A 12,855-nucleotide genomic window follows, 5' to 3' on the forward strand; every position below is an offset into this window, starting at 1 on the left:
ATAGGATTGGGAGTGACGCACAGCCTTTTCGCTTTTGACAGCACGGTTCGTCAGGTTCGGGGGGTCATTGAGGAAGCGACCTGACCGTAGTTCCCAATATTGCTTATTGCGTCAGTTCGCATTGTTGATACCGGCTTTTCTCGAGCGTGTGCAGGCTATCGTGACCGGACGCTGGCAACCTATCCTGGTCATGCCATTTCTTCTTGTCCTTTGAGGCATGTGGGTTAGGTGGGGAACCCAGCACGAGGAGGGCGAAGGATGCCCAAGGAGGAGTGTTAGCTGCAGACGGGCTGTCCCCTAGCACGCCAGAGAAGTTATTGTGCCCCCGCCTGGACTTGGACGCCGAAATCCCTGCGAATTTCGATAGTCTGCATTGGGACGGTGTGCAGGGACGCTTTGCTTCTGCGCCTCCCCCTGGCTCCCGAGACGTGGTCCATTTTTTGTGACAAGCAGCGTTGGTCCTCGCAGGAGTCCTGCCCAGAGAGGTGTAGGGCGTGGAGTTCGGGCCTCCGGCCAAAGTGTGGCGCAAGGCCGGTGACCTGAACTTCTCCCCTGAGGCCACAATCGCGCCGTCATGGTCGCGCAATCTTCGGAGGCGATGGAACCCTCCTTGTAACGCGATGAAAGGGGAAAGAACCGCTGTGCCGGGTGGCGGGGGGTTAATCGTGCATTCTAATGCTGACTGCATGCCCCTCGTATAGTTAGTGCATTCAATCAGAAGACCACATGGCGGGAAGGGGACGATTGCCGTCTGTCCCAAGTACCTTAGACAGTCAATATTGAAATGAAGTCTTTCCTCGCCCTGCCTCGCTAGTGCCCTCGGTGATCATAACAGTTCACATATGGCGGGTGGGTTCCGAGGGTGCAAGCAATATTGTACTTGGTACGGAGCTACGTGGCAAGCAGTCACAACAGTGGTAGCTTCTGACAGCCAATGGCCTTTTTACCCGCCCTCGGTATTGCGCAGCCGGTGACCTAGGAGGTCAAGTTGGCTTACTACTTAAGTATACTACTTGACGAGTCATTCGCATTACAAAAATGAATATAATAACATAATATTGTTGGCATTCAGAGGCGCCAAAGGGGTTATTCTAGCCTCGCTTAATACAGATAGTGATTGCTGTGATATAGAAAATAATAAAAGGTACAGGATAAGAATACATGCGCCTTGAAAGAAAAAAGCCACGTGAAGAAATTGGAACCATAAATGCCCCCTGAGATCAAAACGCCCAACAAAGATTTCTTACTCGAAAGTATCCGTGCGATCAACCCAGATGTCTTCCAACTCAGCAAAGTTCTGGAAGTGCAGGGGGCGATGCTGGTCATCGTAGAAACGAAGCGGGGTATCGATCTTCACGTAGATGGGTCTCTTCTCGACGCCTCCGAAGGAGCTACCCATGAAGCTGTAGTTCCACAAGTTGTCCTCGGGAACAAGGAAATAGCCGCGGACTCGGTCACTGAGAAGCAGCTGACATTTCCGACCCATGCTAGTCGAGAAGCCCTGAGGTTGATCCGAAGTCATATCCTTGTTTTCAGCGCCCCATTTGTATCCCTCGGGGGTAAGACCCCAGGCGGAAAGTGACACTGATCCAGGAGTGAACGAGACGGTCATGGTGACAGTCTTCTGGTCCCAAGAGGAGTGCGCGTTCATGAGACGGGCGTGCTGTGTGACATCTGCCGCCGACAGGTAGTGTGGCTCATTTCCTGAGACGGTGTGGATGACACCCAGCGGCTCGAGGCTTTTGAGATAGTCATGCTGGGGCAACTCATGGGGAAGTTGGACATCGCGAGTGTTTCCAACCTGCGGAACCATCACAATGGTGCAGATCTCCTTGACCTGAGCGTTGTCTTTCGGCGAGCGACCGTAGATGTAACCGCTCACCTGGACACGAAGATCGGCAATGGTGATGAAACGCTTGAGAATGTTCTTGGGCATGACATAGGTGAATTTGTCGTCGAGAATGTCATCCGATGACACGTAGATGTTGTTCGACCGGGTGCGCAAGTTGGAAGTTGCGATAGCGCGAGTGCGCCACTCGGTCTTGGACGCGAAGGATTGCTGCTCATATTGCGAGGTAGTCGTGACAATGATGTCTTCACCTCGCACGTTCTGAGTCTTGGTGGTCACAGCGGTAAGCTGCTTCGCCTCTTCCTGTTGCTTTTCGATCTCTGCGGCCTGCTGGCGCTGCAGCGATGGCGCACTGATCTCCATACCCAGAATGATGTCTCGTACCTCACTGCTCGTGAGACTTTGGACATTGACATTATTCTTCTTGCCGTAGTCATTAAGAATCAAATCACGCAACTGCACCTCAACCTTGATCCAATCCTCATCGGCTAGAGTCGGCCAGATGTGGTGCTCTTGGGTGATGACACTCTTGTCAGGTCGAAGAATGATCTTCGCCTTGTCAATGTTGACATGCAGGGCACGCAGAATCAAGACCAGGCGCGAAAAGGCGGTGTAGGGAGAGATGGACTTCAGCCACTCATCATACAAGTTGAAGAGAACCATCTGCGGCTCAGTGGCGCGGAGGATCATGTCTGCCAGCTTCTCGACCTTCATAGCAGCCTGGAATGGTAGCTGAAGCTCAGAGGCACGGATCGAGATATTGGGGAAATCGAGCAGGTGAACCTCGAGAGGATCCAGAAGACCCTTTCGGGTGACAATCAGCTGCTTCGGCTGTTCTTCCACAGGCAGAGAGCGAATAAGAGCCGCAACTTCTTCTGCTGTCTTCCACTTGGCCAACTGACCCAGTCGTTTCTGTCCAGCCCAGACGCTCGTGTGAATAATCTTCAAGAACAATTGTCCGGTGCGAGGGTTGAAGATGAAGATGGCACCGTTGATGGGCTTCGTCGTCAGGTTACCCTCAAATGTTTTGTGGATCGTGACACGGTAGACGTTGGTGTCGTCGATGAAAAGCTGGATCTGAGGACTGAAGAGCTCTGAATAATTCTGGGAGTTCAGGAACTCCTGGTTGCTCTCCGACGCATACAGCTGCAGACCCTTGCGGATGCGTTCACGCAAAACGTACAAGGCAGGATTGGCCTTCATGATCTTAGCCATGGCCTGCTGAATCAAGATCTTCAAACCAGGGAAGTACTGGCCGTAAGATGAGTACAAGTTGTAAGCCAAATCAATGCCAATCATCAAACCAGTTGCCGAAGGGTAGATGCTCATGCTATCGGTAGTGTAGTCCAGGTACTTAGCACGGACATAGCGTTCAATGTCGTGAGAGTCGTAGTCACCATATCTCAGCTGCACGTCAATCCAAAACTTGTTCGTGGTCGTGGGATCGTAGGCGTCCTTAGTGTCGAACAGCAAGGAGGGGCGAGTGACATTCCACTTATTAGTGGCGAAGAGCAGGATATCCGCACAAGAGCTGTTCATCTTGTACGATTTACGCGGGTGAATCGTCTCTTTTTGCACAGCTTCGATGCCAAGCTGCTCCAGCTCCTGATCAAACACCTGACACAAGTCCATGACCACAGATTCGTGGATCTTCTGCCACAAGTGGGCACGGAAGATCTGGATGAGCGAGATCTTGAGAGTCGGAATCTTACCATGCAAGAAAATACCCGTCAGATCCAACTGGACTTGGAAACCAACGTAGACATTGGCACGGTTGATGGTTGGCGACCACCAAAGGGTGAATCGACGATTGGGAATTTGGTTGAGACCGGAACGTTGGGCGTTGGTGAGTTTCTTAAACTTCATCGATTCCTTGATTCGCCTAAGTTAGTATCAAAATGGAAGTCGCGAATCTTGGAATTAGGACCTACCTCGAAACCACTCGCTCGCTCCCAGAACAAGCCTTCCCAGGATGGGAATGCAGTTGCTTTGAATAAGGTGTGCTCCAGAATAGTCTCCACACCACCCAGTGCTTGGATAACGTCTGTGCGGTATGCATTGAGATTCCATAGTTTACCATCATGGCGCTGGCTGGTCCACCAGAAAGGATTGCTCTTCATCAGTTGGTACTGCTTAAACTCCGCACGAAGGCGGAAGCCTTTGTCAAAGCTGAGAGTGCTTCGATCCTTCTGGAAGAGGGTGTTGATACGCGGAAGACCACGATCCCAGCTGTCCTCGAGATCTTCGAGAGTCAGTCGTCGGTTCTGCTGTTGAGCTTCCATGCGCTTCTGAGAATATTCCATCCATACACGCTGAGAATCGATGAACTCGGACTCCCAAGGAACGATGTACCGGAAGATGTTCGGGATCAAGGTTTCTTCGTCATGCGACATACCGGCACGGAAATGGGTAATTCCGGTGTCAGTCTGCTTTGACCAGCGTTTGTCACTGGTAGGGATAAGAATGTGGGATCCCGAAATCATACCAAGGCCACCAAGTTCCTTGGGGGTATAGAAAACGGCAGGAGGGAAACGGGAAGGCATCTTCGAGTTCAAGCCGATCTTGACACGAGTCTGAATCTTCGTCTCGCACTTGACGATGGTGTCAAGCAGATTCACAGTAGAGACTGCTGCTTCACGGTAGTAGGTGAAGAGAGCAATGAGCGCTGTGTTCCACTTATTGGCAATCTTGGTGAATGTTGTCGATCCAGAGGACATGAGAATTTGCCGGATGCGATTATTAAACTTCTGAATATCCTCCTCTGTCACCTGGAGGAAGGCGTGTGCAGTGCGTTCCTTGGTAGAGTTGTCCACCAAAGACCAAACACTGTCCTTCACATTGAACTCCTCATTCTGGTTGCGGCACTTAGGCAGAATCCGAACCTCGAAACCGTTCATGGAAAAGAGCAAGTTGGGGTTGTCCTTGCTGTACACACTTGCAAAGGTGTCATCCCAATCAATTGTCGTGATAGACCGGGGAAGGCGGTTCTTCAAATCCCAAAAAACAGCACGTCCGAGATTGACATCATGGCGCATCAAGCGCATACGACAGTCGCGAGGCCAGCACCTCTTATTGCTGTAGTTGACAACATTGGAGAAGTTGGGATCAGGATTCTGAGTTAAGAATCGCTGGATCAAGTCACGAGACTGGTCGGCATCAAACCGGAAGAAGACCCAGATCTTATCGACATAGCGGGTATAAAGACGGATGGGGTGTCGAGTCTCAGTGGCCCGGTCCCGGAACTGCAAGAAGTCGTTGGGACTCTGGGGCGGTCCGGCCATTTCACTTGCTCGCTGCAAACCGAGAAGCAGTAAATCGATCATCATACCGTAGTACTGGAACACAAAGCCAGAGAACTGAAGACCTCGGATCAGCCCGTAGCTGTTCGTGTGGTTCATATCCTTGTAGCTGAGCTGTACATTGTTCTTCGCGGTAATGTAATCCGCCAAGTTGTGGTCCATGATGAGTCGAAGCATTCGGTTCAGCAGGGTAAGATCAATCTTCTCGTAGACCTTTGAAAGCTCTGTCTCAATCATGACATTGGTCTCCCCTTCAGAAGTTTCCCAAACGTTAGACAAGTTGTTGATTCCTTGGGTCCATTTGTAGGTCAAGAGCGGCGGGACTTCGGAGTCGGAAGGCTTGATCCAGGCCGGGAAGAGGTGACGTTGCTCCGCTTGATACCAGAGATACTGGTCCAAGTAGGCATCCGTGATCTTTTCAATTGGTTCAATGTCGTACACGGGGTTGATGTTGTTGTAGTTATCGTTCATGTCGATTCCAACTTCCTTGAAAGCTCGCTGAGTGAGCAGGAATCGTTTGATACGGGCCAAGGTCGTTCCCGGAGAGTCATAGGCTTGCTCGATAAGAGCAAGTTCTTCGCGCTGACTCTGATTCAGTCTACCTTTGACAGAGTAGGATTCACGAAGTCGCTCCAGGGCAAGAATGAGGATCTTGGTATCGTGCTTGTACGACACACTGGGGAAAGGAATTGGCGAGAACTTGCGGGACTCCAGCCAGTGGACCATTGTGGTGTAGATTGCCACGGCCTCTTCCGACGTGACGTAAGGACCATCCTTAAGATAGTTGTGCTGACGCTCTTGTTCCGACTTAAGCCAAAGACGGGTCAGTCGACCTAAGTTCTTCTTGGCAACTGTCTTGTCAACGGTAGCTCCGCGACGAATTCTCTCTCGGTTGTAATGGGCGACAGAAATCCACCAGTCCGCCTTGCTCTTGACATAACGAAGAATAATATTCTCGATGGGTGCAGGTAGACCGGGGACCTTCCAAGGAATGTTACTCTTCCAGCATCTCCAGGCCTCGGACAGATGCTGCAAAACAATGTTAACCTTGTTCTGCTTAATACCCTCAGGCATCATGTCCATGAGGTCGGCCATGACCGAGGCACGCAGTTCCAGATCGAAATGAGACTCCACGCGCTGCTTAGTAACGGTTTTCGCAACGCCCTTGCTGTGACGACCCTCAAACTGACGAGAAAGCAGGTTTCCGAGCCACCTCTCAAGAAGAGGAATAATACCGCGCATGAAGAAAAGCCAGACTCGCCAGGCAGGGGCCCAGAAACCGCAACCCGGACCTTTGCCGACAGGACCTGAGTTGAACCGGTAGTAGATCAGATGCTTCAGATCCTTGCAAGAGCGGATCTGATGCATGAGCTTGTACTTGTATCGGTACATACCGGTCAGCTGACCAACGTGGTTGAATGCATACAGGATACCGTCGGCGAGCTGGAAACCGTCGATGTTGCCGAGACGGTACTGAACCTGAGCATCAACAATCAACTTAGTGAGTCGAAGAATTTCTCTCATCAAGTGGAAAGCATTTCCGAAGCGAGACTTCTTTCGCTCCTTGGTTGTCAAGGTCTTCACGGGCTTCAAGTTGAAGTTGTAATCAAGATGCAGGTAGGTCAAGTTCTTGCGGTGAATGAGCAAATTCAGCATATTGAACCCCTGGCGACAGACTTGCAAGCCTGCCTCGACCCAGTCGATTGTTGTCTGCTGGAAGAACTTAGTCGTCTTTAGGGTCTTCGTCAATTTCTGCTTGTTCTGGGCCTTGGGCGTTTTCTTGTGCAACTCGTTGAGCACGTAGGTCTTCAGCAGTTTTTGATATGAAACGCGGACCTTGACAGGCTGACCCTCCGGGCAGTGCTCCAGATACCATTGCTTCACCAGAGGGACATCCTGAGCGCGAACCATCTTTCCAGATCGCTTATCGAAGGGATGAGGGGCCCACCAAAGTACGATCGCAGATGCTGTGTCGTCGGTTTCAAGATCCTCATCGGCGAAGAATGGCTCGACCTCTCCAGGAAGTTCAAAATCATCTTCGTCGTCCATGCCAAATATCTCATCCTCATGGCTAACAGTAATGTTCTTCGGAGCAACGGAGCGGGAGGAAATCGGGCTAAGGGCAGGATCGAAGTAAAAAGCGGGTAGGTTCGGATCCTCGCTGCGAGTGTAGGCCATCGTGGGGTGAGAGTACCAGCCAAGCTTCACGCTCCGTGGTAGAGTATTGTACAAGTGGGGGAAGGTAACGCGGTATTCGGTTCGAACCGGGTTACGGAAGATGATGCGGTCGATGGCGTTGAATTCGCTGAAATCCTCGTCGTTGGGGTCAATATCCTTGTACAGAGGCTCAAAACGAGGGCCACCGGGGATGGAAACATTGAGCGCCTTGGCAGTGAAGAAGCTGTTGAGGTCGAACAAGTGGCATTTGTTTTCGTCGACCACGTCATTCAACAACTGGTGGCTCAGTCGGTGAAGGGTCGCCATCTGGGGAAGTGACAAATTCCAGGACTTGTAGCTCGGTCCATTGACGTGAGTCGTATCAAGAAGAGGTTGGTGATCGTAAAACCATTCGTAGACTGCCTCGTCTTCCTCCTCGTCAAGTTCCATCTGGATCGGCTCCAGAGGCTCAACATCCTCAATATTCTCGGACCATGAAAGAGGCGGTTCTTCGTCATCAAATGGGGGGAAGCGCATGCGCTTGAAGTGGCGGCGATCACTCTTCTCTCGACGCATGGCCATCCACATCGTTGCCCATTGGGCGTGGAAAACCGGCTCGATGACACGCGGGATTTCGTTGACAATGGTCAGGCATCCGTTGACGTGGTACAGGACTTTCACTTCCCTGGCTGATTCCCAGGGCATGGGCATGTTCTCGAGAAGCTTGAAAACTGCATGGGGCATGAACTTCAGCGCGCCTAGGTAGCTGCGCTTTTCGTTGGTGAATTTTCTTTGCGAGACGTCGCCAATATCCTTCACGATCTTTCGCAAATGCTCAGGCGGCATGTCCGCTTTCTGTGTCTCGACGAAGCCACCCTTCCGCTTCTCGCCGAAGCGGTTGCGCTGGGTGCGCAACCATTCTTGCTTCTTCTGCGCGAACTTCGCAACGTGGGAGTCGGCCGTCGATTGATAGCCCGGGGGCGGCGGGGCCTTCGGCATGGATGAGGGAGCATCACCCCATCCCGGAGGGGGAGGAGGGGGAGGAGGCACAGAGGCCATATCGGTGGTTGTTGATGGGGCAGGTCGCCCACCCTCCCTAGGTGTGAGTTGTTCTCAAAGTCGCGTCCAGATCACGTCGAAGATCATCGACAGGGGACGCGATTGTTGACGCAAGGGTAGCAGCAGGCCAGTTCGCAGGTATTGAGATGGTGATTCAGGCCGAGCGACGATGGAACAGAAGACCAACAGTCGGGGACCTCTACGGACGCAAAGTTCCAGCTCCTGTCGCCGAGAACTTTGAGGTGGCGGCCGCCTGGTCGCGCTAACCCTGATTGGGCCTAGCGCGGTCTCGCCAAATCTGCGCTAGAGCGAAACCCACACAAACCCATCCGCCTCGACATTTTACCGTTCACAACCCGACGACGACAACGCCGCTCTTGACCATCGCAGAGGCTCAAGCACGACAAAATGGCGAACAACAGACTCCAATACGTGAGTTCAACTTCATACTATTGATTTTCACTTGCAAAGTACTGACTCGATTTTTTTTCCCACAGCGCCGCCGGAACCCGTACGTTCTTCCCCCCAAAAATCCCTTCCTCCCACAATGGCTTCTCTACGTTCGAGTCGATATTGGAAATTATCAAGATTGATTGCCACGGGTGAATATTGGACGACATATTGACGGATGTTCCCCTCGACAGGTACAACACGCGGTCCAACAAGGTTCGCATCATCAAGACCCCCGGTGGTGAGCTCCGGTACCTTCACCTGAAGAAGAAGGGTACTGCTCCCAAGTGCGGTGACTGTGGCATCAAGCTCCCTGGTGTGAGTACTCCTCGACTGATTTTTTGGACGATGTGTGGTTTTGTGTGCGGAACGACGATCGTGGCGGGGAGCGAGTGAAGGGCAAAGAAAAATCTCTTTGGATGGCATCGGCTTGCAACTCGTGAACCAACGACACCCGGCACGATATCCGCACTATTCCGCAACTCCGTCGCCTTTGTTTCGCCAAATATCCCGGTGACTGATCGTTTTCGTCTCCTACAGGTTCCCGCCCTCCGCCCCCGCGAGTATGCTCAGGTCTCCCGCCCCAAGAAGAACGTCAGCCGCGCCTACGGTGGCTCGCGCTGCGCTGGCTGCGTCAAGGACCGCATCGTCCGTGCTTTCCTGATTGAGGAGCAGAAGATCGTTAAGAAGGTCCTCAAGGAGTCCCAGGAGAAGGCTGGCAAGCGCTAAGCAATGTCTTGTCTTTCGTCGGTGTTGGTCTTTTTGGAGAGCGAACGTTACGGAAAAGTGATGGGAACGGTTTCTTTTAGAGTCTAAAAAAAATGATGAACAGGAACCGCTAGCATGAATTCATAATCTGGATCGTGACTAGACAAATGAAACCCCAATTTATTCTATCTTCACGAGAGAATTCTATGAAATGTCTCCGAATTGTCCTGGAATTGTGCAAGTGCATCTCGCATTGGAGCACTACCTACGCCGTCCCACAACCCAGGCCATTCCGTCCACAAGTGATATTCTGGTTCTAGCCGTTCTCGGATTTTACAGCCGGTTTGCAGAGGGCACGGAGATTCAGGGATCGGTGTTTGTAGTTCTTCAATGCCTCGATTCAGCGGGAAAGGCTGTGACGAAGTATGGAGCGTCGGTAGTCGGAGGTCAATTGACTGTCGATGTGTAAATCACTGAGACCCTTAGACCCCCAAAATCTCGCTATCTCACCGCAGTTCAATGCCCATTCTCGTATGCATCAAGAGACATGCTCTTTATCCCGGCTTGAAGTCTAGACCCAGCTCTCCGCCATCTCTGATGACATTCAGTCAATCGCCAAGGGCTTCAAAAAGCACAATGATACTCAACAATCCCCTTTGCGACGCGGGGTTGACAATATCCTTGTCTCAAGGCTTGGTGGAGGGCCAGCCAGCACAGCAGTAGTAGTGGTTTGTTGCCAGATGGCCCTGCAGATCGACTCGCGACACCCGGGCGATGCGTGTGAATGACGCTGGGCAGAAGAGGTAACCATAGCATATATTTCAACGTGCTATTGACCAGGGCGGGTGATACTATGAATCCTGTTGGCCGGGACCCGATTTCCGATAGACACTGGTATATTGGAATCTCGGCCAGCCACGCTGACAGTTAGCGTTATACGCTGGTTGCGAATAGGGGCTACATCATGCGGAAGCTTTCATGTACATTGATGATACCCCTGACACCGTGACCGCTTCTTTCCCAGGCTTCGTTGATCTTGACCTCTGAAACGGCTACCTTCTGCAATCGCGGCATCGCTGTCATAAGATATCGGTGGCTTGAAACCCTGGATGCCTTGGATAGATTTCGGTTGCATCACAACTGTCAGAGCTTTATTGGATGTCCCGATTTCTATATGGAGGGTCTGTCAAAGTACCACGGGGCCAAACTTCCATGCCCATCGGTTCTGGACACAATCCCTTCGCGGGGTGGCCGCAGGGATCTGCCGCAGAGGGTTGACGGTATCCAGGAATTGAGCAGATCGGATCTGAAAATCTCACCGGGAAACATCGGCTGGCGCCAGCCTCGCGATTTTGTTCAAATTCGGCTAGTATTGCGTACTTTTGAAGCAGAGTTTTTGATTCTCGCATTCAAGTGGATATGTATATTGTGGGCTGTGAACGCCGTGTAAGACACAAATGGCTGACAGTAATACACTAACCATGACTCGTAGATATCACAGTAAGTCCCAACAATAAATCAAAACAGAAGCTTGCACCCTTAAAAAAAAAAAAAAAGATGAAGCAAGCATTTATGAATCATCGACCTCCACAAAGCAAACTTGAGGTTCGATAAAGCGACCGCTCTTTTAGGAAATAGTGTCTTCCCTGCGTCGGTACTTTATTTGAGTAACTCTTACGTACAGCTGTCAAAGTCTAAAAGATGCTGCAGGGCCCACAGAAGATCACATATCCGCCGCGTAGCACCGGGTAAAAATATAACCAAATCATAAATAATAAGGGTGGTCCGGTCTACCATATGTCATTTAAAGCTACTATGGGCTAAACGCACGTCGGCTATGTTTAATGTGCAGTTTAAGGCGATATGGTAGAGGATCTCCTGCTCTCCGGCCTCCGAAGCACTGACACACACGACGAGATAATGACCTGCTTCGAAGAACCACATTGTCCATGTATGTATGTATGTATGTATGTATGTATGTATGACACAAGGGAACAAGAGCCTTCTATCCCCTCCTTGTGCTACCCGGTCACTAATTTCTCTTTGGTGCCAACAGGTTATACTTGGCGCAGAAGTACTGAGACCTGACTCAACTCCTTCCGTAATTCTACTAGTGCACACTGCAACTGCATGTACTAGTATATTGATAATCCTTGGGAACTTGTTTACCTGCCTAGGTGCATATGTAGGCCACTGTGTACTACTACCTACAGGGATACATACGTGGCAACCGATGAATCTCCGGATCGTCCGCCACCCTGCACCCCTCGGCTACTAGGCTAATAGCGATCCCACTATAAGATTGCCGGTTTAGATCGCCAGAGGGCCTCATTGGGCCCTCAATCTTCACCCAACAGCTTTTTTCCTCCTTCCATTTTATTCGTCTCCCCACCATCCGTCCATCCGTCCACCCGTCCAAGCTGTCATGCCAGCGGGGCGACACGGGCCAGACGGCAAAGGGATTTATTCCACACGAACCATGCCAAGAAGCGGTCAAAAGTCTGCGATCCTGCGTTGCTCAATCTCATTTTAGCCTAGTCCGCCTCAACATTAGCGCTTAACGAACATGTGACCATAAGATTGTATAAATCTATATTCGACAACCTTTGAACCAGCTCGTCCATTCTATTGTGCTAGAAGAGAGGGCTTGTGCCAGCTCGCACATAGCATTGAAGGGCAGTAAAGATACAGCAGCAAGGCACAAGAACACAAGCAGAGGCTCCAATTTACATGGATTGAATAGACATCTTCGCTTAGATACGATCGCGATGATGCTTTTTTTAACGGGAATCCCTGTTCGTAAAAGCTACATAGTACCTCGAGAAAACCCCAGGGGCTGACTCGTGGACCGGGATGAGGCATTTTCAAGGTATCCAGTTTCATAGATCAAAATTGAGGAACTCCAAACAAAAAAGGTTCATCCCGTCTGTTTCTTTTCTCGGGTCGAGCAGTTGATAGATCAGAAAACGGTCGGGTGGCGATCCGCTTGAATGTGATAGGGTTTAAGTTGTGACGGGGCCACAAAACTATCGAAGCCCTAATGTGGTAACTTAGGACCGGCATTCCAGACACCCAGATCCCGAGTTGAAAAACAGAAAGGGAAAAAAGAAGAAAAATAAATGAAAAAAAAGGTGCGGCACGTCAGTCTGACAGGCTGCCGAACGCTGGCTGCAAGATTAGCACGCGAGCTAGGAATCCCCAAAAAAGGGTTTCGGTGGTGGCCCGACGAGATGGGACCCTCGATCTGTCAACGCCTCGCAGAATGTTTTGACTGGCTCTCGCGTAGCATAAATCTAGTTTGGTTTCGGTAGAATCGGAATGGATGCACGAGGA

The 12,855-nt window shown here is 51.1% G+C and overlaps 2 protein-coding genes across 2 annotated transcripts; one reads left to right on the forward strand and one right to left on the reverse strand.

Moving 5' to 3' along the window:
• Window positions 1-1,243: 1,243 nt before the first annotated feature.
• prp8 (U4/U6-U5 snRNP complex subunit PRP8) lies at window positions 1,244-8,364 on the reverse strand (the record flags this gene model as incomplete). The annotated part of the gene is made up of 2 exons (XM_056616323.1): window positions 1,244-3,709; window positions 3,781-8,364. The coding sequence occupies 2 exons, from the start codon at window positions 8,362-8,364 to the stop codon at window positions 1,244-1,246; spliced, it is 7,050 nt and encodes a 2,349-aa protein (XP_056476680.1).
• Window positions 8,365-8,702: 338 nt separating this feature from the next.
• On the forward strand, window positions 8,703-9,543 carry N7532_003830 (60S ribosomal protein eL34; the record flags this gene model as incomplete). Its single annotated transcript, XM_056616324.1, has 4 exons — window positions 8,703-8,796; window positions 8,862-8,875; window positions 9,009-9,132; window positions 9,355-9,543. Exons 1-4 carry the CDS (start codon window positions 8,773-8,775, stop codon window positions 9,541-9,543), a joined length of 351 nt encoding a protein of 116 aa, XP_056476681.1. The 5' UTR covers window positions 8,703-8,772.
• Window positions 9,544-12,855: the final 3,312 nt, after the last annotated feature.

Source organism: Penicillium argentinense, assembly GCF_028826775.1.
Source record: "Penicillium argentinense strain IBT 30761 chromosome Unknown utg000004l_segment0_segment0, whole genome shotgun sequence".
Taxonomy (NCBI): domain Eukaryota; kingdom Fungi; phylum Ascomycota; class Eurotiomycetes; order Eurotiales; family Aspergillaceae; genus Penicillium; species Penicillium argentinense.